We start from the raw sequence: 22,354 nt of genomic DNA on the forward strand, positions 1-22,354 counted from the left end.
TGTTATGGATCACACCTTTTGTAGAAAGACTAGATAGCTTTAGTTGTCGTCTTCATTCAGCCGCTTTTCTAGTACTTTCTTGATGGATGCATCGCTACATTTCCACCATGGAAAAGCAGTGGCCGTACTTAAGGCTATCGCTCTCGTGCTTGATGATGGGTGTCATCTTATAGGGCGCGTATCGAGTAGAATCGCCGATATATTGATGGATGTCGAATTCATCAGTAGGAACAGTGACTGGAGTCGTCACCTTCACTTTCTCCGTTTCAACCATCTTCTTGCCCTTGTTAACGATTTCCTTAACCTCGAAGCGCTTGATCTGCACAACAATATTCCTAGGTGGGATTTTGAGCCCAATCCATTCTTGCGCTATGCTTTGTTCTACGTAGAGATCATAGCGGAAGTCACGAATTGGCGTTTCAACCGTCTTGGCTTCAGCATGTCCTCGAAGGGTCGTCGGATCGAAAGATGGTGGAGAGAAGGACGGGAGGTCGCGACGATGGGCTTCCAAAAAGGTGTGGCCCCGTCAGTCGCTTAGCCGGGTGATTCCCAATTGGTCCATCAGGCTAGGAATCTTTTGTGAATCTTTTGGTAGTTTATGATGAATGGCGCTTGGGATGTTGGTAAATTGAGCTGGGCCGCCAGGCAGATCGCCAGGAAAATTGCACCAATATGGAATATATAGATATGCGCCAAATCGATGGTAAGTATGTATATGCGGAATCAAATACTCGATATGCGATATATTGGAGGCCCTGAGAAGCGTTTGGAGTGGTCTGTTCTATTAGAAGATCACGATTGAGGGTTTTCAAACTGCATTCAAAACTATAAGAGGAGGGCACTCCTAATATTTGACTAGATAGATCTTGCTCCATTGATCCTCTGAAATGCAGTAAAACATTCATTCAAAGCAATCATTCTAGCTAATGACATTATGTAGCAATCACAGTGATAGCTTGTCTAGCTAAGACGGGTGTATCTTTTGGAAGATTTTTGATATGAATGGAACTGAACAATAAAATGAGAGAGGAATTTTATAGTAGCTTGTTAATATATTAATCTACTCTCATGCGATATTCTTGATGGTCTTCCTAGATTGTTTTGATTTCTGCGCCACGAAACGCGATGCGGTGGTGAAATGGTCAAACCAACTAACCAATTAGGGGCTCCACGCCGCCTGCGAAACGAACAGATCGCAGGAACCATGCAGATCCCCACAAAGCTCCACATGGCTCGACACCGCCGCCTTGATCTCCGTCTACGTGTACCACAACCACCAATTTCCGGTACCATATAACCTCAATTACCTGCCAAATCTACCCTACATCATCCTATAATCTTCAAAAGCAGAGAATAGCTTCACAATGCGATTCTACGCCCTCCTCGCCCTCTTGCCCGCTGTGGCCCTCGCCCTCGACAAGCCTCTTAACATCGAAGTCACCCAAGAAGCCGAATGCGGCCGCAAGACGCAAGCCGGCGACACAATCGACGTGCACTACCGCGGCACACTTGCCAAAGATGGCTCAGAATTTGATGCCTCCTACAATCGTGGCACGCCATTGTCATTCAAGGTCGGCAACGGTCAAGTGATCAAAGGATGGGACCAGGGACTGTTGGATATGTGCCCTGGAGAGAAGAGGACGTTGACGATCCAGCCAGAATGGGCATATGGCGACAAGGGCGTGGGACCAATTCCTGGGGGTTCCGTGCTTAGTGAGTCTACCGTAGGCGGATTTTTGGCGAGGTGAATCGGACTAATGCAGATACAGTCTTCGAGACCGAACTTGTAGCCATCCAGGGCATATCTAAAGACGAATTGTAAGATATTGGCAGACTGCTGGCTTTGATGAGATAGTCGCGACGATTGGTATGATTGATTGGGTTATGAAAACAGCTCGAAAGAGCACCCAAAATCATGGATAGAGAGATAATTCACACTGTTTCTTCTCTTCATTCACGCGTGTCTTTTTCGCACCCTTAAATGGCACATCTCGTGAATTCACATAACAAAATCGCAGCTGTCGGGCTTTTTACCGGTTTGTTACGAAGTCTCAAGCTCGTAAAAGCCGTGGGAGTTAGCTAAATACAGGCTACAGCCTCTTCAGTTAATCTGATACAGGGCTACGCCCTAGAGGCAAAATGACTCAACACAACTTTTCTCTGGCGCCTTCTACCTCTCCATCCACACTCCGGTCCAACCCACCCCCAGCAAACGTCAGGGTGCCGACCATAAAACTCTATTCAGCGTACGTAAACCAAGTCGTCTATGTCTGCGGCGAAGCCGACAGCAAAATGCACCTCGTTTCAAACAACTCCACCCCACCGGGCCCCTTCCCCGACATAGACCCCAACTTTCGGACCCGGGCCCTGAACCTTGCTGGTCTTCTTGCCTTGCATTTCACCGATAACTCGCACGCCTTCCTGTTCTCCAAGGCCATGCTGGGGAGCGGCGACTGGGTTCTTTCCGCGGCGGCCAGCGGCTGTGTGACAGCGCCATGTTGCGGTTGCTGTCTAACGATTCTAGGGGCATGATAAATAACGATGGTGTGCTCACGTACGGGGGGACCGCGCGGGGCTCGCGACGGGATGAGATCGGGGGCGATAACCGGAACGCTACTTGGTACAACAGGGTGCTGAGGGCGGCTTACAGGGAGAGTCCACTGGGGACTTTGGTAGTCGGTGAGTGATGGGGTTGGTCGTGACTGGTAACTTCTACCGGTTCGGGTTGGTGTGCAGCAATAACGTGTTCTGAAATACTAGCCTGTGGCGAATGTGAGGACATCCGTGGTCTGCTTATGGTTGTTATAAAATTTACAAGGTTATCAACAAGGTTAACAAAGATTATTCGCAGGCTTGCATATTAAGGAAGATTTGAAACCCCGGAACTACCCCAGGATATCCCTCTTGTTTCAATATACAGAATGATAACCTAAAGCTCGTTGCTGAACTTCAGACTCGTGGCTCCGTCAACAATTCGTGTTTTCACTCTTAAGACTGAAAGAAGAGGTAAAATTTCTCAAGAACCGCATGAATCAGCAGTTCTGAGTGCACCTGGACACTTGACGCTCGCCACACATCCAGCTGGAGCGCCGTCCCAACCCGTCAACCGACTCGTGATATCATTTGCATACACCTTCGTCTTTGGGTTGCCATACTCTTCCCTAGTCAAGTCTTGACTAGATATAGTACCCCCGTTATAGAGATGGACGGCCGCGTAAGGGTTCCCCCAGTATTGGGAGTCAATCCAATAGAGATCGTCAGGCCCGCCATTAAGATATTGCAGGATACCAGGTGCTCCATGCGGCAAGTTCTCGCTGGCTTGGACGGCCCGGAGCGGATCGATGCCGTAGACACCATCTTGAATCATATTAAGAATGCTGCCAGACGGATCTTTGGCATCAAAGCTGCCACTGCCAGGAGGAGCTTGCATGAGCCCACAATGATTTACATCCGTGCAAGCCACATTGACGTTACCGGCAGACTAGTAGAGAGTTAGGAGATAAACAAGAGCAGTGTATCTGATTTGTAAGGGGTGAAAGGGCGGACTGGTTAAAAAAACATAATACCTCTTGCAGGACCACTGCGAGAATGAGCCGAGCGTCTACTTTCGAATCTTGAGACACCTTCTGTATGGCATCATGAATTAGAGAAGGGAAATTTGACCCAGCCTGAGAGTTGACGGAGGTGATGTGTGGCAGGTTGATCTCCCACATCTTATCAAAGCTTAACCACTCAGTTATAGAGGGATAGTCGTTCATCATTGGACCTGCGCAGTTGTAAAAAGCCGAGGGATCGCCTTGGACGGTAGCCAGGCCCTCCGTCGAATCCAGCTCATACCATTTTAAAGCAAAGCTATTTGAAACAGTCTCTGTGGAACCATAACCGATGCTCCGTTGCGAAAACCTCGTAGTAGCAACGGCCGATCTATGTGTAATTGACAGGGCAAGTGAAGGGGTTATCGCTAGGAGGGACGCGAAACAAAGATAGAGCTGCTGTCGAATTAGTTTCATATCAAAGAATGGGGCTCTAGAAATTTGAGATGAGGTAGGTGAGAGAGTACCATCTTTGTGATATTTAAAGGAAATGATGATTGGCGCGATGAGTAGCAAGCTAGATCAGAAGAATAGAGGTATAATACGGACTGGTAAATAACCCAGTGATAATCTATCAAAAAAAAGCAACCGAGAGAAAATAAAATCTGTGGGATTCAGTGCATGAGGCAAAGCTGTCCTATCTATACCTGGAGCTTGAGGCTCTGGACCATATAGGACACATATTGTGGGAGGCGCTTCAGTCCTGTCATGCTGTATGATTCAGTCGTGAACAGATATACAAGAAATAGCCAGTACCTATTCTGTGGCGCAGTAAGGATGGGAAATTAAAGCAATCCTTTGAATGGCGTTGAAGTTGACAAGTAGTCCTTTGAGGGATTCGAGTAACCTTGGCATGGTATAACAGAATTCAAGGTGAGTAGCTACGGCAAGCCAATTCTTGACATACTTTAGGCTACATAATCTCATGATAGTTAATTCTATAAGATTTGCTCATCAAGAACAATATCAAACTTGTGCTATTGCGTGTATGCGATGTTGGCTCCGTCTAAGGCACGGACCTGAGCGTCCTTAAACAACTCCGTTTTACCGAGAAACTCCGTTCCGCTTCCACTCAGCAACACCTTAACGTTACGTGCTTTGACTGTCATATGCCAAAGCATGAATGCGTCTTGGTAAATGATAAAAAGTCTTCCGAGGCTCACTACAACCTTTCAGCCCGACTGCCCCTAGTCATTTTTGAATTGATCAAATGTTCCATATCGTAAGCGTCGTTGGTAAAGGTCTATGCTGAACCAAGCACAAGCAAGGCATGAACTGCTTCATTGATATTACACTATATGGGCTTTAGACGAGAGTTTTGGCTACTTCAGAGAGCCTGATATCCTTAAGTAAGTTAAGGTCTACTTGAGCATTCAACGTGATTGTCTCTGGGCTCTGTTAAAGTGGCTGGAGCCATTTGCAGAGGTGAAAGTGAGACTGCGTTGACTGAGAAAAGATGTCTGTGATATATTGGGAATCGGCAAAATCCTTTGAATATTGTCTGGAATTGCATATCGGATTGGCTGAGATAATCTGGCCTGACTCCCTTCACAATCTCCAGATATTCGGGAAATAGCACATGGCAGCATTAGACTCCCTTATACGGGAATTACAAATACAAAGTCGAGAAGAACACCTGTAATAATGGGATCATCACTCCACGCACCGTATCCCCCTCCATTATCAGAGGAACATCTTCTAGCTCTCCAAGCAGACATCCAGGACTGGCAACTGACGCACGGCTCCCTAATTAAAATGTATACCCACAACGAAGACCGCGCCGTGCTAGCCCGTCCCATCGGCGTGAGCATGTTCCCGACTCTGTTCCCCAAATCATGCTTCTCGCACGCTCTGGAGCTCCAGGAGAGTTACAACGAACTCTACGCAAACATCGCAGAAGACGAAGGCTGGCTGTTTGACGTTCTTCAGGACCTGATTCTGACGGACCCCTTCACAAGAGCTCTGTGGGGCGTGCACGAAAAAGTAAAAGAGAAAGGATACATACAGCCTCTCACGCTTGGAATCTTTCGCTCAGACTACATGCTCCACAGCCCCGAGGAGCCTCGCGAGGGCGAGTGTAGCCGGCTGGCTCCTGAAACCAGCGATCTAGCACCAGAACCGACCATTAAGCAAGTCGAATTCAACACCTTTTCCTGTGCCGGCGGCACGCATGGAAACATCGTCAACGCCATGCACCACCACCTCGCGCGCACCGGCGCGTACGACTTGGGCACCAGTCCCCAAAACCCCATCACCCCCTCCGCCCTGCCGACCGCCGAAACCACCACCTCTATCACCTCCGGCCTCGCCGCCGCCCACACAGCCTACGGCCTGCCGCGCAGCGCCCCCGCAACCACCACCGCAATCCTGATAGCCGTCCAACCAAACAACATCAACATCTGCGACGAGCGGCCCCTTGAATACAGCCTGTGGGCCCACGACCCCGCGATCCCGACCTACCGCGCCCTCTTCCCCTCCGACATCACCGCCCGCACGACCCTCACTCAATCCCGCGAACTCCTCTTCTACCCCCCGCACGCCACGCTCCCCGTCGAGATCTCAGCCGTCTACCTCCGCGCCGCCTACGACCCCGCCGAACACGACAGCGCCGGCATCGCCGCCCGCACGCGCCTCGAGCTGGCCCGCGCGATAAAATGCCCCTCAGTCCTGGCCCAGCTCGCCACGTTCAAGAAGGTCCAGCAGGCGCTATCGCTGCCGGGGGCCGTGGAGCGGTTCCTCCCCCCGCCGCGCGCGGCGCAGGTGCGCGCGACGTTCGCGCCGATGTATCCGCTCGACGACTCGGAAGTGGGACGGCGGGCGCGGGCGCTGGCGGCGGATGCGGGCGCGGCGGAGCGGTTCGTGCTCAAGCCGTCTTTGGAGGGCGGCGGGCATAATGTGTATCGGGGGGATATTCCGCGGGTGTTGGAACAGGTGCCGGAGGCGGAGTGGCGGAGTTACGTGCTTATGGAGTTGATGAGACCGCCGTCGTTGAGTAATATCTTGCTTGCGGGTAGAGGGGTTTATGAGGGCCGCGTGGTGTCTGAGCTGGGTGTGTTTGGGGTTTGTATGTGGCGGAGGAGAGATGGGGGTACCGGGGCGGAGATTGTTGAGAATCGGCAGGGCGGGTGGTCGTTTAAGACGAAGGCGGAGGAGGTAGATGAAATGAGTGTGATTAAGGGGTATGGCTGTTTTGATACGCCGTGTTTGGTTTAATACACTGCGTTGTTGGCTGGAATTGGTCCTAGGCTCATCCCTTAACCCGTTGATTCTGGCGCAACGATATCGATAAGGATTAGCCAATAGGAGGCCCTTATTTGAACCTTTGTGATAAGAACTAGCAGTAGCTTTATTTAATAACTAAATCTAATTAATATTAAGACCCTATTATAGTCAGATTTAACTATACTATTTAACCTATTTACCCAATTTCCTTATTAAATTCTTGTTTTCGGATGGTTTCTATTTAGTTTAACACCATGGATATTTCCTATCTAGGTATATCCAGCTAATTACCTACCAGTTAATCAGCTGGGGGGGGTGTCGACCTGAATCAGGTTACCCATTGACTTAGTCATTGACTCGGTTACCTACCCCGTTTTTTACCTCAGCGAGCTCAGACGCGATTTTTTAGCTAGCATCGGAATAACCTACGCCGTCTTCCGAATTGCAAAATCACGTCTGAGAGGGTTTGGCGAGATTTGTTAAAATCCTAAGCAAAATCNNNAAAANNGAGATTNCNNATATCTAATTTATTTATTCACACAACGCGTTATTATTAAACCCCGTAGTTACTTTTTTTTTAAGACTTAGGGCTTCTAAATGGTATAAATTTTATTATACGGCTACCACTTAGTCCTAATATTAATTTCGTTAAAGTTAAAAAACGCGTTATTAAAAGCCTAAGCATATATTATATCTTATTAAATAGTCTGCTAATATAGATAAAACTATACAGATATATAGGTATCTACTACTTAAAGCTATTGCAACACCTAGTAGGTGCTATAGTTGGGTCCTTCCTTGAAAATATCCTCCCTTGGCCCAGAGCTACTACTAGGGGGTAAGCTTTGGGCAGAGCCTTATGTAGAGCCTTAGTAGAGCTTCGTATAGAGCTTCGTGCAGAGCTTCGTGCAGAGCTTCGTGCAGAGCTTCGTGCAGAGCTTCGTGCAGAGCTTCGTGCAGAGCTTCGTGCAGAGCTTCGTGCAGAGCTTCGTGCAGAGCTTCGTGCAGAGCTTCGTGCAGAGCTTCGTGCAGAGCTTCGTGCAGAGCTTCATGCAGAGCTTCGTGCAGAGCTTCGTGCAGAGCTTCGTGCAGAGCTTCATGCAGAGCCACGTGCAGGCGTGCAGACGTTCGTACGGGCGATCAATTGCAGAGACGTTTGTAGAGACGATTGTATGGGCAATTGATCGATTAATTGTATGGGCGTTTGTACGGGCGTTTGTACGGACAATTGTAGAACCTTCCTGGTATATTAGTGCTGCGTGTTAATAGAGCTTTAGAGCTCTATATAGGTGAAGAAAAGAGACTATATATACATGAGGTAGGTGGCGAAACGCTAATAACGATGCTAATGATAGAGCTGACGACTACGACTTGTAATTGCCACTGTCGACAACGCCACTCAGTTAGTATTTTGGTAATGGGAATCGACAATAGGGCTTCGAGTAGAGCTTCGAGCAGAGCTTCGAGCAGAGCTTCGTGTGGAGCTTTGTGCAGAGCTTTTGCAGAGCTTCGGTAGAGCTCCGTGCAGAGCTCTGTGCAGGTCTCCCCCTAAGCTTCGTTCCGCAGAGCTCTCGCAAAGCTCCACAGCTCTACGCAGAGGGCTGCCAGCGTAGGCGTAAGCGTTTAGCGTTGGTGTTTACTGCGCGGCTCGGCGGTGCAGAGGTAGAATTGGGGCCTCTACGGTGACGACTTCCTCTTACCGCGCGCGGGTATAAGGAGCTAAGGGTCTCATAGCCTTATAGAGTAGGCTTTTCTCTATAATTTAGTGTAATTTTTATGTCCAATAAGTATTATGGGAGGGTAGATCAATTTCGTTAAATTGATGAGGTCTTCTCATATAAACGGTGTTTAGGTTTTCTACAAATCTCGCTAAAGTCCCTTAGACTAAGAAAACGATTACCGTCCTAAATCAGCTTAGCGGACGGTGCGGATATTCCAATATCCGCAATCGATTTCTTGGTCTGAGCTTCTGAGGTAACCCCGTCTCTTCAGCGCCGATAAAAGCGGCGGAATAACGGCACGGGCCACAAACACCAAAACACCCCCTAAACAATTACAATAAACAACAATACGCGCACCAAAACACTCCCAAGATTGCCGGCGTGTAAATGGGCAGATAACACAGTATTGAGCATAAATTGAGCGTTTAATTGTATATAGAAATCAAGGTATGGCCGAAAATCTAGTATTTATGGCCCGTGCCGTTATTCCGCCGCTTTTATCGGCGCCGAAGAGCCCGTCTTGACTCGCTCACTACCCCTTGTTTCTACTGCCACCCCCCTCCTCCCTACACCTTTCTTATGTATATATAGAGGCTCTAGAGCCACGATTCAATAGACAGAGTTCTCATTCTTTTCTTACAATCGGTGCACGGACTACCGATCGACAGCTTACTTTAGTATCTTGCCATTGGCCGCCTTGCTCTTTCGGCTTCAACCTTCCCGCTCTGTTGCTGGGCAACGGTGCACCGAACACAATATATTATTCTTCGTCCTTCGCATCCACCTAGGATATCTTTATCATTGCTGCAACTCGAGAACTCTTCAAAACTATTTTCATGAAACTCCAACATACCAATTATCTCCATTCAAGAGTCCACAGAGGTCTCAGACCAGCAATACGGCACCATCTTTGATTGGCTGCAGTCATGTGAAGTCGACCTCCAAACCACGAATTCATTCCAAGTCCCCTCTCCTTTCCCGAGTCCGCGAAAGTGGATTCAACATTACAAGGCTGCTTCAGACGGCCGTCGTACTCTTATTCGACGACTCCGGCCTCGTTCCCGATCACTGCCTACAACCTTCATGGATGATGGTGACCAGCACGCTAGACGTGGGCGAGGCGGAGGGCGCGGAGTAATGACACGGTCGCAAAGCAGAAAGAACAAACTCGAGGCAAGCGTCGACGGAAAACTTACCTCAGTAACAAAGTCGCCGACCAAGAGACAAGGGCAATCGTCCGGAACCTATCCACATGCTCAGACTACCTTGATTCCTCTTCATAACACCGCTTCTAGCGATCCAGACCTCGCTGACAATGTCAACATCGATCAGCTCCAGCTTGAAGAGCGCCTTTCCACTGTAACATCCGAATTTGACCTTCACACACCCACAACGTTCTCCCGCTCCACCACATTCACAGCAGTAGCCAACATTACAAGCCTCAGCCGCAACCACACTAGGTCGCGCTCGCGTAGCCTGACAAAGGATTGGCGACTTGAGGGCAGCGAAACCGCCCATTAAAGTGGAGGCGGCGATAAAGGTGCCACAAGATGTCAAAGCGCTGTTAGACAGGTCCATGGATATCCACGATGGTATTGGCGTCCTACCGCAATGTCTAAAGATGTTTTTTTCTTCCGATGATAAATTTCGGTGGCAACGGCTTACAAGACACATGTTCGCAGGCACAGCTTAACGCGCTCGATCACCGCGAGTATCGCAATGTCTTCTTCGACAATTCCGATAATCTAGTTACAGCGTACGACCGGGAACTACTTGAGAAACTGCGGTTGCTTCGAGATGCCGCGTTACGATGTTAGGATCTGGGGAAGCCAGAGCCCTCCTGGGGAGAGGAAGTTTTCCGACCGCTGCTGAACCTGGCTGCTGAGCTGGAGAACCGGGACAATAACTAAAAGATCCAAGTGGAGGATGTGTATGTCTTTCCTACGCCATCGTCAGCCACGTGGATGCCAAAATTCGGCGAGGCAGTCTCGCACCTGCCAACGCCATTTCACTAACGCCATCTTCTCACACAGCACTACAACTCAAATATTCCCAAGGTCGCTGGCCCCACTGACCTGCAGGATCTACCCTTCGAATCCAAACGTGTAGACTATTGCATCTACCTCTCCCAAACCGAAAAGCAAGAAGTCCACACGCGAGACATACTCGCTTCCCGCAATGTCGACATCAATAACTACAGCATCAATCAGGCCGGCTCTGCAGACTACGTCAAGTGGCTCCCACGACTCGCGGTGATTTGAATGCAAGAAGGCACTACCTGGAACAGACGGCATGGTACAACTGTGCGTCTGGATGGCTGCCCTAAGGAAGCGGTTGGAAGGGCTCATGAGACGGGAGGAGGTAAAACCTGAGAAGCAGGAGGTGCATTTGAAACCAATGCCGTGCTTAAAGGCTGAGGGCTTGGATCGGAAGATGTACTGGTGTTGTATTGGGGAGGAGGGCAAGACAGTGAGTTGGTTTTATGCTCTGTGATTGTACTCGCCTAGACGGTGTCCATGTTCGGTGCGCTAACGTTGGCCGTCCATAGATGCCCTACGGACCTGAGAACCTCAGCTCGACGAAGAGATGAAGGGCATGTACCAGATTTTGAAGGCGTTGAGGGAGATAGTGAAATATGGCCGGGATGAGTATTGGCCGTGGTTCCGGGAGACGATGCTCTGGGAGAGTTAGGGCACCTTGAATTGGAAGGTGGCGTCTGCGAACTGGCTCCCGGAGGACCGCACTGGCTTCAACCTCATCACGACTCTGTGCTTCTTCGACGGCCTTCCGCTGCAGAGGAGAGACGCGGCACTGCGGCTCTGGGGGCTGGCTTGCTCCTGGAGGGAGAATGGTCTTGGACTTGAGCCTGACCGTGGACGAAACTGAGTGCCCCACCACGTGCATCTACTCGTCGGCCGATGCGACGAGCGTTCCAGCAGCAAGTGAATGCTCGCCTTGCTGGCACTCAGCCTTGCGTCTGCCTGCATCCTAAAGAGCTCCTACCGCTGGGCTCAGAGATAACTGCCAAGGTTGCTGCCTCGACAGATGCCCACTCCCAATCCGAACTGTTGCCTTCACGCTCTAGGCATAATACGGATAACTACTCTGAATATTTTCTGCCCCCAAAGAATTCTCCAAAGCATGGGCACCATGAGGGACACATCTGCCTTTCTCAGCCCCTTTCAAGCGTCCGGCGTCGTCGTACTAACCTCTAATTCGACTTACTTCCCGCTAGAAAGCGATAAACACTTCAGCGCTTCCTGAAATAAACTCTCTTCAGTTGTTATTCTATGCTAAGTCGCTAGACCTTTATTGTGAGGATACTTCCCAGCCAATAAAAGGTAGCCACATTTAATAGATGTGCGGAGGGCTGCCACGATTGGTCTTACAATAAAACTTGGCAGAGCCCTGTGCAAATGTTCAGCTGTTTGCCACTCCAATAGTGTCCGGCGCTAACAGGTTAATACAAGGGGGTGACAAGTGGGCTGCCCGCCCTCCCTGCAAGTTTTAGTGGCATTATAACCATATCGGCAGCATTTTAGCGGGACGCTACTATAATGCCGCCAAAACTTGCAGGGAGGGCAGGCAGCCCGCTCCCGCTCATGTCACCCCCTTGTACAACCTCTCTTAGTGCACACCTCTAATCTTATGAGTTATGACCCAAAAATTGTGGAGCTTGCTGCCGTCATTCGATGGTCCTGCTGCAAGTGATAAGCCACGCTTCTGTTCTTTCACCCACTGCATTCGTGTGGGTCAGCATACGACTCAGCGCCTGTACGTTGCATATGCAGCTTGCCTTCTACGACAAGTATCGATGATTCGGGCAGATGCTGTTGCCTGGCCTCTTGAAGTTTGAGTAGGATGTAATCATTACTGTCATGGGTAATCATAATCAGCCTCCTTTCTAACTCTTTCTCCTTTCTTTTTCTTGTCTTCCTTTATTTACAACACCACCTACTGAAGTTCAGTCAGTCAATCCTTAACAAAGCCCAATCCGGTGTCATGAACCCGTGGGGCTGTGGGACACGCGGCCGGGGATCTGGAGGCGGATTTGGAAGAGGCAACGGTTGGCGTGGAGGAAGGGGAGGAGGATCGGGTAGACACAGGACAGACCAAGGAATGTGTCGATATTTTCAGCAGACTGGCTTGTGCAGATTTGGCTCAACATGCAAGTTCTCCCACGATCTTTCGTCAGAGGGAGGTGGCGAGCGGTTATCAAAAGAGCGGCCATCAAGGGCTGAGGAGACGCCTGAACAACAGCGAGCCAAAGCCGACTACAATTCTTGGAAAAGAATCATCAAAAACCCACCTCTACCAAACGACGAGAGGACAGTTGAGCAGCTATGGAATGGTGCTCTTGCGATCTTGAACAGCGATGAACGAGAATGGAAGCAGATGATCCCGAGAGATCTTGATAGCGAAGAGTACTTTGGTCGGGAGCACATCAGGACTTTACTGACCATACGGACACGGTTTGGAGATTATAGCACATTCATTCGACTTATTCGGCCTTTCCTCCTAGTTATAACGCATTCGTCTTTCTTAGATTGTCTTTCCGTCGACACTTTCGTGGGAGGACTGTATAACTTCATCAGCGGCACAAATGGTACTCGGGCCGTTCCTTTCTTCCGGCACCTTTGCGAGACGTTGGTCAACGCACATGTCAATACGATCTCCTCGGCCACAACGGCGACTGTTGAGACAACCCTAGTCGCCATGTCAACTACCCTTCGCGAGCTTCTCAGAAGGGAGTCTCGAGCCAGATTCAATGATGACCTTCCAACTCTGATTGATTCTATGGAAAATACTGTACAGATGATCACCGGAGAAGCCCAATCCCAAACTCCCACAATCGTGCTCAGTCAAATTGGTGAGGTACGGGCAATCGTGGCGCGTGCAAAGGGATTGCTAGTTCAGGAGGAAGAACAGCAGGAGGCACCCCCCACCACCACCGTTACATCGACCTATCCTCGTAGCTTGGTAAAGCCTCGAGATCGCCACGACAACGATAAGGCAGATATCACGAGAATCAAGATCTTCCCTACCCGTGAGGAGATTCTAAGCGAGGGGGCAGATTTCTTACCGTCAACCGATTTAGACCAGCCTCATTTTCTCACCGACCAAGCTGAGCGGCATATCGATACACACTTCCGCCTTCTTCGTTACGACACTTTTGGAGAACTGAAAGACGCTCTCGGGGGTCTGATGCATGCTGTGGAGAACGACCCAACCTGCCTAAATAATCCCAAGCTTAATTTTGGTGATTTCCGAGCTTACCATTACCCCAACGCCTACATCAGCTATGTTTCCTTCGACAATCGCCGAGGACTGGGAGTGGATATATCATTCCCACAGCTTTCCGTCGTGCGCAAGAAGCCGGCCTCTGAAAGACGTAAATGGTGGGAAGAGTCCAAACGGCTCGCTGAGGGCGTTCTCCTATCCTTCATTTCAATTCAACATAGCGAAATTCAGCATTTATTCTTCACCGTGACCGAGAAGAATACAGACACGAGGAAGGATCACAGTCTCACCAAGGAAGACCATCAAGGCACGATTACTGCGAAGCTGGCGAGTCACGATCAGATGGGTGTAGAGTCAGCAGTTCGCTTAAGCTGCCAAAAGGCACGAGGGGTGCTGATAGAATTCCCTGGGGTCTTGCCTGCCACGTTCATACCAATACTTGAAAATTTGCAGGACATGCAGCGGCTGAGCCGGTTGCCATTCCGCCAGTGGATCCTTCCTGATAGGATCGGTGATACCCAGGAAGTTGGGAAGGGCAATATTCCTCCACCGCTCTATGCCCGGGAACCCGGTTTCACTTTTTCGTTGAACCCAATCCTCAAGCCAGAGAGATCACATAACGGAAGTATCTCCATCAACCCAACCTCATCGGCGAACGATCCAACTATTGTCGATGAGATGGAAGCGCGAACGTATTTGGATCGCGGCCAGTGTCGAGCTTTGCTTACAGCACTAACCCGCGAATTTGCATTCATTCAGGGACCGCCCGGAACTGGGAAGTCCTATCTTGGCATCCAATTGATGAAAGTCCTAATGGATCGCAAAGAGACGGTGGATTTAGGGCCAGTAGTCGTAGTGTAAGTTATTATCCTTGTTTGCGGTTCATCGGCTAACGACAAGCAAGCTGTTATACGAATCACGCGTTAGATCAGTTCCTGGAGCATCTACACGCGATCGGTATCAGGAAAATCATTCGAATTGGAGGCCAAAGCCAATCTAGCCTACTGGAAGAGCACAACCTTCGAAAGGTATCTCAAGCAGAGACGAAGACTAGGTCAGAGAGCTATCTCCTTGCCAAGTCGTACGAGGCTTTGGACCGCGAGACAAAGCGCATCAAAGGGAATCTCGGGAGAGTACATGGTATACTAAAGCGAGCGAACTGGTCAAATTTGCAATACCATCTTTTGGGAAAGTACCCGCGAATACATGCCCAGTTTGGTCAGATTGACGAGGACGGATTTGAGGTCGTCGGTCGGCATCCTTTTGAGCTGTGGGCGCCAAATGGAAAGTCATTCACCGAATCAGAAAGCATAGGCGAAACCAAGTTGATAGCAAGCGAGCTCAATCATGTCCTTCAAAAAGCGGAAACAAACGTCCACTCGTTATCGCAACAAGAAAGACGCGGCCTTGTAGAATTGTGGAGTCAAGAGGTTCATGATCATGCACTAGACGATCTGTTCGAAAGAGTGAAGGACACCGATTCCATCCAACGGCAGTTAACAAACATTCACGACGAGGTTGATCGACGGGTGTTACAAGATGCAGACGTCGTCGGCATCACTACGACGGGTTTAGCCAAACGAATCTCTACTCTACAGCGTATAAGATGCAAGGTTGTAATATGCGAGGAAGCAGGGGAGGTCATGGAACCGCATATGATATCCGCGCTACTTCCGACCATCGAGCATTTCATCCAGATTGGTGATCATGAACAATTGCGTCCGCAAATCAACAATTATAGCTTGTCACTTGAGAGTAGGCAGGGCGCCTTGTACCAATTGGACCGCAGTCAATTTGAAAGGCTCTCGGTTGGAGAGCCTGGAAGGCCTAAGATGCCAGTAGCTCAGTTGAATGTCCAGCGGCGCATGCGTCCTGAGATCTCGATGTTGATACGGGAGACTATCTACCCCAAACTAGACGATCACCCGAGCACTACCGATCTTCCAGATGTTGTCGGCATGCGAAAGAACGTCTTTTGGCTTGACCACGATCACTTTGAAGAGGGCCAGCACTCCGAGATGCATCATAAGTCACATTCCAACATCTGGGAGGTGGAGATGGTGCATACGCTGGTTCGCCATATTGTCCGCCAGGGGGAGTATAGCAGCAGCGATATCGCTGTCTTGACACCGTATACCGGCCAACTTCAAAAGCTTCGTTCAGCAATGCGAAACGACTTCGAGATTGTCCTCAGTGACCGGGACCAGGATGCGCTGGAGAAAGACGGATTCAACGTTGGGGCGACTAGTTCCGGGGACGAGGAACCCGACAACCAGTCCGGCCATAGGAAAGCACCTTTAGAGAAGAAAAAACTAAGTGATCTCTTACGAATATCAACTGTCGATAACTTTCAGGGCGAAGAGGCCAGGGTCATTATCGTGTCCCTCGTCAGGAGCAATAATGAGAGAAAGGTCGGGTTCCTAAGGACGACGAATCGAATTAATGTTCTCCTTAGTCGTGCTCAGCATGGCATGTATCTTATTGGCAACACGGATACCTATTCTAACATACGTATGTGGCAGAAAGTCATCGATATGCTCCGGGCCTCGGATTCCGTCGGCAACTCCTTGGGCCTTTGCTGCCCGCGACATAAAGACACCCTCATCCAAGTGTCCGAGCCGGATGATTTTCCCAGGCTTAGTCCTGAAGGTGGATGCCGGCAAGCCTGTCTCTGGCGCCTCCCTGACTGTGGTCACATGTGTCAGGCCAGATGCCATTCAGAAAGCATGCACAATGTCTTTTCGTGTCCGCAACCATGTCAACGCCTCCACGATCCATGCAAGCATGCATGTCAGAAACAAACTTGCGGAGAGGATTGCGGAAAGTGTCTCATCAAGCTGAAGGACGTCCGGCTTCCCTGTGGCCACTTCAAGGACGACATTTTCTGCTACCTAGCTCAAGATCCTGGTGCGATCTATTGCGATACTCTGGTCCAAAAGACGGTTCCCGGATGCAATCATACGGTAGAAGTGGCGTGCTCCCTGGACGTGACTTTGGATCGCTACCGATGTCCAACGCCTTGTGCAACAATACTTTCCTGTGGCCACCCCTGTCCCGGTACTTGCGGGCAATGCAATACCAAGACAAACACGGGGCAACGTTCTGTTTCTCACCAGAAATGCCGGAAGGTCTGCGGGAGACGATTTGGAACCTGTAATCACACCTGTCACAAACCGTGTCACGATGGAAAGGATTGTGGCCCTTGTCTCTCTCCCTGTGAGGTCCGCTGCCAACATTCCCAGTGTACCTTACTTTGCCACGAGGCTTGTGCTCCATGTATCGAAATATGTACATGGTCTTGCGAGCACCAAGGGTCTTGCACTATGCCCTGTTCTGCTCCCTGTAACAGACTACCATGCGATCAGCGCTGTTCCAAAGAACTTCCCTGCGGTCACCAGTGTCCAGGACTTTGCGGCGAGATATGCCCCAAAAGGTACTGCCACAAATGTGCCATGAGGCAGGACGCCCGAGTTGATCTACTCGAAATGAAAACATACGCCGAAATTGATGTCAACGAAACACCAATTGTTGTTCTCGGATGCGGCCACTTCTTCACGACAGAAACTCTTGATGGCCTTATAGGAATGCACGATGTTTATGTTACCAACAAATTTGGCCAATTCACAGGGCTTGCGGATATCTCTGGTGCTTTAGCTAGCAAGATCCCTCAATGCCCAGACTGTCAATGTCCGGTGAGACAGTACGTCACTCAGCGATACAACCGAGTCATCAACAGGGCCGTCATCGACGGGATGTCAAAGCGGTTCCTCGTCAATGGGAAGACAGAGCTTAGAGGACTAGAAAATCAGGTTGATGGGCTCGAGAAAGAATTCGAGAAATCCCGTTCAGACGTCACGCGCTCTATAAGTCTTGCCGCTAACGGCAATTTGGCAGGACTTGCAACAAATGTTGCGAAACAAATCCAGACTCGATATGACGCATCTCACAGATTGAATAAAGACATGAGCTCCTTCCTCAGAAAAGTTGCAGACCGCCATCAGCCCGCTCAGAAACTTCACGAGGCTACGGTCCACGCCACCAGGACGAACAAGTCGAAATCTCTCGATGAGGCACTGGCATCTCTGAGTATCCGGGACACAGTTCCTCTTGTCGAGCGCGACCGCCGTGTTACGCTTGGTGGACGAATGATCCAGATCAAGGCCGAATGCATTGTTCTCGAAGACAAATTCAGCATCGCAGGAGCACTCAAGTCCGCATTCTCCGCCGAAACTGCAAAATTGCCCGGCGGTTCCCCTGACAAACTCACAAAGCCTTTCCTCCAGATCTGTGCGACATTCATCACGGATTGCAACACCGAAAGTCTTCCCAAGCTTGCGGTCGAAGCCACGCTTTACTTCGCTAGAATAGCATGGCTTTATCAATCCTCTGGGTTGTCTGACAACAGCGACAAGGAGAAAGCGACAGAGTACGTGAAAGAAGCAAGGGAGTTACTAGAAGGGGCTCTCGAGCTTTGCAAGCGGCCATTCCAGAATGCCGAGCAGCTGAAGAAAGCGGCCGAAGAGAGTATCAAGTTGCTGCGAAGGGAATGGTACGAAGTGGTCACACCTGAGGAACTCGCCGCTATCAAGCAGGCGATGGTAAGCGGGCTGAGGGGAATTGCGACGCACTCGGGGCATTGGTATAATTGCGTCAATGGACATCCGGTACGTATGAATTCGGTTTCTTTTAAGTCTCCGGACGTCCGTTTATCTCTTCAATTTCTGCATCAACGCTCCCTGTATCGCTGCTGCGTGCTCCAGTGATATTTTTTTCCCCTACACCTCGGATTCCTCTTCGTCGCCTCTAATTTCTTCTCACCTAACCACCATGAACATACTTTCCATCCTTTGAACCTTTCTCGCCCTCCGTCACCGATATTCTGACCCTAGTCCAGTTTGCAATCGGCGAATGCGGTATGCCAATGGAGCAAGCTCGCTGTCCAGAATGCGGAGCACCTATTGGAGGATTGAATCATCAAGCTGTTGCAGGCGTCACGCGTGCCATGGACATGGAGAGGTGAGGTGGTCGACGTTTGAGCCCGCTGGTGACAGTTGAAGGAGAATGGGCTACGTGATGGCTTGGATGACGTGAGAGGAAAGTAGCGATTGTAACTTTGACGATTTACGCCATGCCAGGGACTTCCACAGACAGAGACTGAGTGTATGGAGAATGTGCGAATCAGCTCCGTATCAGCTTGGGTAGTATCCGATCGATAGGAGTCAAGAAGAGCTGGGCGAGTGATGATGAGAACGCGGATCGGAGGCGATATCAAAAGCGATGCTGGACGCCGCCCCGTTAAAGCAAAAGTGGAAGCCATGAGTGCGTTTGACAACGTCTTGCGAATCTAGAGTGGGTAAAGCACTGTCGGGGCAGCTCCCCGAGTTGTAATTCTGGTTTGGCGCTTGGTACCCTGCCTCCGATGCCTACCATTAGGCCGAACCGCACGGATACGAATTTCGACTTCATCTGGAGGGCATCAATGACTAGGATCAGCAGCTTTGGAAACAGTCCCGCGTCGAGTTTAGAAAGGGGCTGATGGATGAGCTTCTCCCACTGGTCTGTAGGCCAAGGCTACCAATATTGCTTTTCTTCGAGACGGCCTCGCATATGTAGCCCTCAAAGTCAGAGGACAGTTCGGCCAACTCTCTTGCCAAGATTATGAAAACCTTCCCTGCAGACCCGAGGTCTCCTCCGCCTCTTGAAAAGAAGAAGTTTGCGCCCAGGCGTCCCTCCTTACGGTATTCTCGAGCAATGGTATGTACGATGGTCAATTTCCCAGTCCTGGCCATGCCACTGAGCCAAAATATGCACTTCTCGTCAGTAGCGTCCCGAAGGCATTCGGAGGCATGCTGTTTGTTGGATGTATTGAATGCTGCCTGATTGGCGTAGGGAAGCAGCTTCAGTAGATGATGTAATGTTATCTCCATGAACGATATACAGTTATGCTTGAACTCCCACGCGGGAACCTCTATTGTTGAACCAAGCATGACGAGGACCTGGTGGGTTAGCGTCGGCAGATCGTCGCATGATGGCCGCGGCCCCGGTCGGGGTAAGACTTCTTGGAAAACCGATTTGAGTTGCACTGCCGCCAATCAGAGCCGTTTCACTTCATGGCTGCATTTGCTGGGCTATGTTAAATGTTGTCATGCAGTGGAGTTGACGTTCGTCTAATAGTGGAACCTATACCAGCGCCGGTAACTACGCGATTCACTTTCCCCGAGCAAAAGTTACCCCTAGCCTGCGTCTTGCGGAGAGTGGCCGGGGGCAGTGCAAAACTGCAAACGAATACCTCTCTCGTCTTCAGTGATCTATTTGGACTGGAGCGCCAGTTTACGTTTATCAATTTTAGGAAAGCGCTAAACCTATAATTGATAAACGTAAACTGGCGCTCCAGTCCAAATAGATCACTGCTCGTCTTGGCCAGGTCTGGAATATAATGGACCCAGAGGCGCACTTTCGAAGACGTGCTCTAAAGTGACTTCTGCAGATAATTCGTAGCAATACTGTTTGCAGTATTATAAACCCGAGCACCTCAAAATGGAGTACTACAGCTTGAAGCAATACAACTGGGAGTACTACGGATTGTAATGCGACAACCCGGAGCACTACGGCTTGTGGCATTACAAACCCGAGCACTACAAAATGGAGTTCTACGGCTTGAAGTAATACAACACGGGGTACTATAGATTGTAATGCGACAACCCAGAGCACTACGGCTTATACTACTACAAACCAGAGCATTATGAAATGGAAATTACAACTAGGTTCCCCCCGACCCTCGTAGGCTTATGTACTTGTCCTAATACATGTTCCAAAAAGTGTAAACGCCTTTCAGGATTTGTTCGCACGTTTTAGAAATATACTTTCGGTTAGGGGCTTAAACCTCTTCTTCCCCATCGTTCCATGCGCCTATCCTAATACGTGTTCCAAAAGGTGTGAACGAGGCTATTCGCATTTTTCCTATCATGCATCAGCGCGGACAGACAGCATCCTTTTCTTTTCCCATTCCACAGACCGGACTCTTGTGGAACCAGCCTTTTTTGGCTTAGCAACTTCACTCTGCTACTTATTGTCTGCATGTTCTCTTGCGTGGTGGCTCTAGTCAGCTTTTGTTCCCATTTGTAAGCCAGTTGCCGGCGGCCCCATGTGGGCTTGCATTCCGTTTCCCTGCAATCTACGTCCAGGACAGTTGGCACCATATGTGCACCTCAAACCATTATGCGGCTACGGTCAGCAGTTGAAGGTTATACTGGGCCAGAAATATCATACGATGCAGTCAGAGTTGCAGCTGGTAAACAGCAACTGATAACCGGAAGAACTGTGATCTAACACACGGACACAGAATGTTCAGCTCTATACGAGGGCTCTGAGCTTTCCCATCTTTCTTAATTCAACAATACAATGCCGGCCAAGTCGGGGATCCACCTATTGACCCGGCTCTAATTGAGGACTTAGAAACACCGTCGCATCCGCCAATGTGTCCGCCAGTAACGCTGGTGATGAGCTAACCTGCCAGTGGTCCGGGTGCGACAAGTCACTCCAGACCCTGGAAGAGCTCTATGTGCGTAAACTGATCTCAACCCAGGCCCATCCTAGTATCTTTCCGCTAACTCGTCTCCAGGATCACGCTTGCCGCCATGTTGGTTACAAGAACGATGGAACCTTTAATTCAACCTACAAATGGAGCAGCTGCCGCAAAAAGGGTGATCGTCGTTTTAGCATGGCTGACCATATCCTTGTGCATGTCCCTTTGAAGCGATTTCTTTGCAATACCTACGGAAAAAGATTCGGGCGCAAAGAATGACTTAATCAACATAAGGGTGTATAGGATTAAGTAGTATTAAGGTTTATAGGGTTATATATAGAGCTTTTCGGTTTTAGAGAGGGATCGCGCTTTAGGGTATATACCGGTTTTATAGAGTTTTAAATATAAGGTATAGTTGGCTTTAGAGAATAAGTCTATTTCTTATATTAAAGATCTTTATTAATTTATTAGTATATTATAGCAAATTCGGGTAAGTCTTTTAGTAGTTCCCTATCTACTAACTAGGCTCTAATTTTATCTAAAATAGCTCATTAAAAATGTAAGGCACATTGCCAGGGTGTACGGTAGGGAGCAGGCAAGCCGAGCATGAGTCACATAGGGAGTCGATGGAAGAGGACGATATGGTAATGAGGGTAGGCAATAGCCTAAGAGAGAGACGAACCGATGAGGAGGGAAAGGGCTACAAGCCCGAGGGGCTTATAAGGAGGTGCCAAGGGCTAGCCGAAGGCTAGCCTTGGCGACCCCTAAGAGCCCCTAGGCGATGCAGCCGAGTAAGGGCCAAAATAACCCTTACAAAAAAGCAGTAACTTTAGCAGCTTTATTCTAACCTAGCTCGCTAATAAGGTCTAAAAATTCTAAAAAGAAGCTAGTAAAGTCCCGGTTCCGTTATTTTAGGGTTTTAAGTTTAATAATAGCTATATATTTATAGCCGGCGTTATTATATATTTATTTTAATAGAGAGATAAAGATTTTAAAATTAATAAAGGTACTATTATAGAAGAATAGATCTATAGTTTATATAGCGTCTTTGC

At 49.4% G+C, this 22,354-nt stretch overlaps 9 protein-coding genes across 9 annotated transcripts; 7 read left to right on the forward strand and 2 right to left on the reverse strand.

Moving 5' to 3' along the window:
* Positions 1 to 82: 82 nt before the first annotated feature.
* Positions 83 to 1,002, forward strand: K441DRAFT_680767 (uncharacterized protein; the record flags this gene model as incomplete). The annotated part of the gene is made up of 3 exons (XM_067651398.1): positions 83 to 515; positions 686 to 703; positions 941 to 1,002. 3 exons carry the CDS (start codon positions 83 to 85, stop codon positions 1,000 to 1,002), a joined length of 513 nt encoding a protein of 170 aa, XP_067499396.1.
* Positions 1,003 to 1,306: 304 nt separating this feature from the next.
* On the forward strand, positions 1,307 to 2,298 carry K441DRAFT_708035 (FK506-binding protein 2 precursor). The gene is made up of 2 exons (XM_067653758.1): positions 1,307 to 1,713; positions 1,770 to 2,298. The coding sequence occupies exons 1-2, from the start codon at positions 1,365 to 1,367 to the stop codon at positions 1,820 to 1,822; spliced, it is 402 nt and encodes a 133-aa protein (XP_067499397.1). The 5' UTR covers positions 1,307 to 1,364; the 3' UTR covers positions 1,823 to 2,298.
* A 775-nt stretch (positions 2,299 to 3,073) lies between these two features.
* On the reverse strand, positions 3,074 to 3,863 carry K441DRAFT_451323 (uncharacterized protein; the record flags this gene model as incomplete). Its single annotated transcript, XM_067641699.1, has 2 exons — positions 3,074 to 3,481; positions 3,567 to 3,863. Coding segments are annotated over 2 exons (705 nt in total), but the record flags the coding sequence as incomplete, so codon positions are not given.
* A 1,059-nt stretch (positions 3,864 to 4,922) lies between these two features.
* Positions 4,923 to 6,985, forward strand: K441DRAFT_267375 (putative glutathione synthetase). The gene is made up of 2 exons (XM_067640856.1): positions 4,923 to 4,942; positions 5,155 to 6,985. The coding sequence occupies exon 2, from the start codon at positions 5,238 to 5,240 to the stop codon at positions 6,804 to 6,806; it is 1,569 nt and encodes a 522-aa protein (XP_067499399.1). The 5' UTR covers positions 4,923 to 4,942; positions 5,155 to 5,237; the 3' UTR covers positions 6,807 to 6,985.
* A 2,140-nt stretch (positions 6,986 to 9,125) lies between these two features.
* Positions 9,126 to 10,274, forward strand: K441DRAFT_667016 (uncharacterized protein). The gene is made up of 2 exons (XM_067649752.1): positions 9,126 to 10,128; positions 10,219 to 10,274. Exon 1 carries the CDS (start codon positions 9,620 to 9,622, stop codon positions 10,055 to 10,057), a length of 438 nt encoding a protein of 145 aa, XP_067499400.1. The 5' UTR covers positions 9,126 to 9,619; the 3' UTR covers positions 10,058 to 10,128; positions 10,219 to 10,274.
* A 554-nt stretch (positions 10,275 to 10,828) lies between these two features.
* Positions 10,829 to 11,227, forward strand: K441DRAFT_689765 (uncharacterized protein; the record flags this gene model as incomplete). Its single annotated transcript, XM_067652330.1, has 2 exons — positions 10,829 to 11,005; positions 11,111 to 11,227. The coding sequence occupies 2 exons, from the start codon at positions 10,829 to 10,831 to the stop codon at positions 11,225 to 11,227; spliced, it is 294 nt and encodes a 97-aa protein (XP_067499401.1).
* A 1,311-nt stretch (positions 11,228 to 12,538) lies between these two features.
* On the forward strand, positions 12,539 to 18,797 carry K441DRAFT_582046 (uncharacterized protein; the record flags this gene model as incomplete). The annotated part of the gene is made up of 3 exons (XM_067644441.1): positions 12,539 to 14,632; positions 14,710 to 18,441; positions 18,672 to 18,797. 3 exons carry the CDS (start codon positions 12,539 to 12,541, stop codon positions 18,795 to 18,797), a joined length of 5,952 nt encoding a protein of 1,983 aa, XP_067499402.1.
* A 469-nt stretch (positions 18,798 to 19,266) lies between these two features.
* Positions 19,267 to 19,704, reverse strand: K441DRAFT_581917 (uncharacterized protein; the record flags this gene model as incomplete). The annotated part of the gene is made up of 1 exon (XM_067644435.1): positions 19,267 to 19,704. One exon carries the CDS (start codon positions 19,702 to 19,704, stop codon positions 19,267 to 19,269), a length of 438 nt encoding a protein of 145 aa, XP_067499403.1.
* A 1,556-nt stretch (positions 19,705 to 21,260) lies between these two features.
* Positions 21,261 to 21,581, forward strand: K441DRAFT_581993 (uncharacterized protein; the record flags this gene model as incomplete). Its single annotated transcript, XM_067644438.1, has 2 exons — positions 21,261 to 21,338; positions 21,399 to 21,581. Coding segments are annotated over 2 exons (261 nt in total), but the record flags the coding sequence as incomplete, so codon positions are not given.
* Between the last annotated feature and the right edge of the window lie 773 nt (positions 21,582 to 22,354).

Source organism: Cenococcum geophilum (assembly GCF_001692895.1).
Source record: "Cenococcum geophilum 1.58 unplaced genomic scaffold K441scaffold_52, whole genome shotgun sequence".
In the NCBI taxonomy this organism is placed as follows: Eukaryota; Fungi; Ascomycota; class Dothideomycetes; order Gloniales; family Gloniaceae; genus Cenococcum; species Cenococcum geophilum.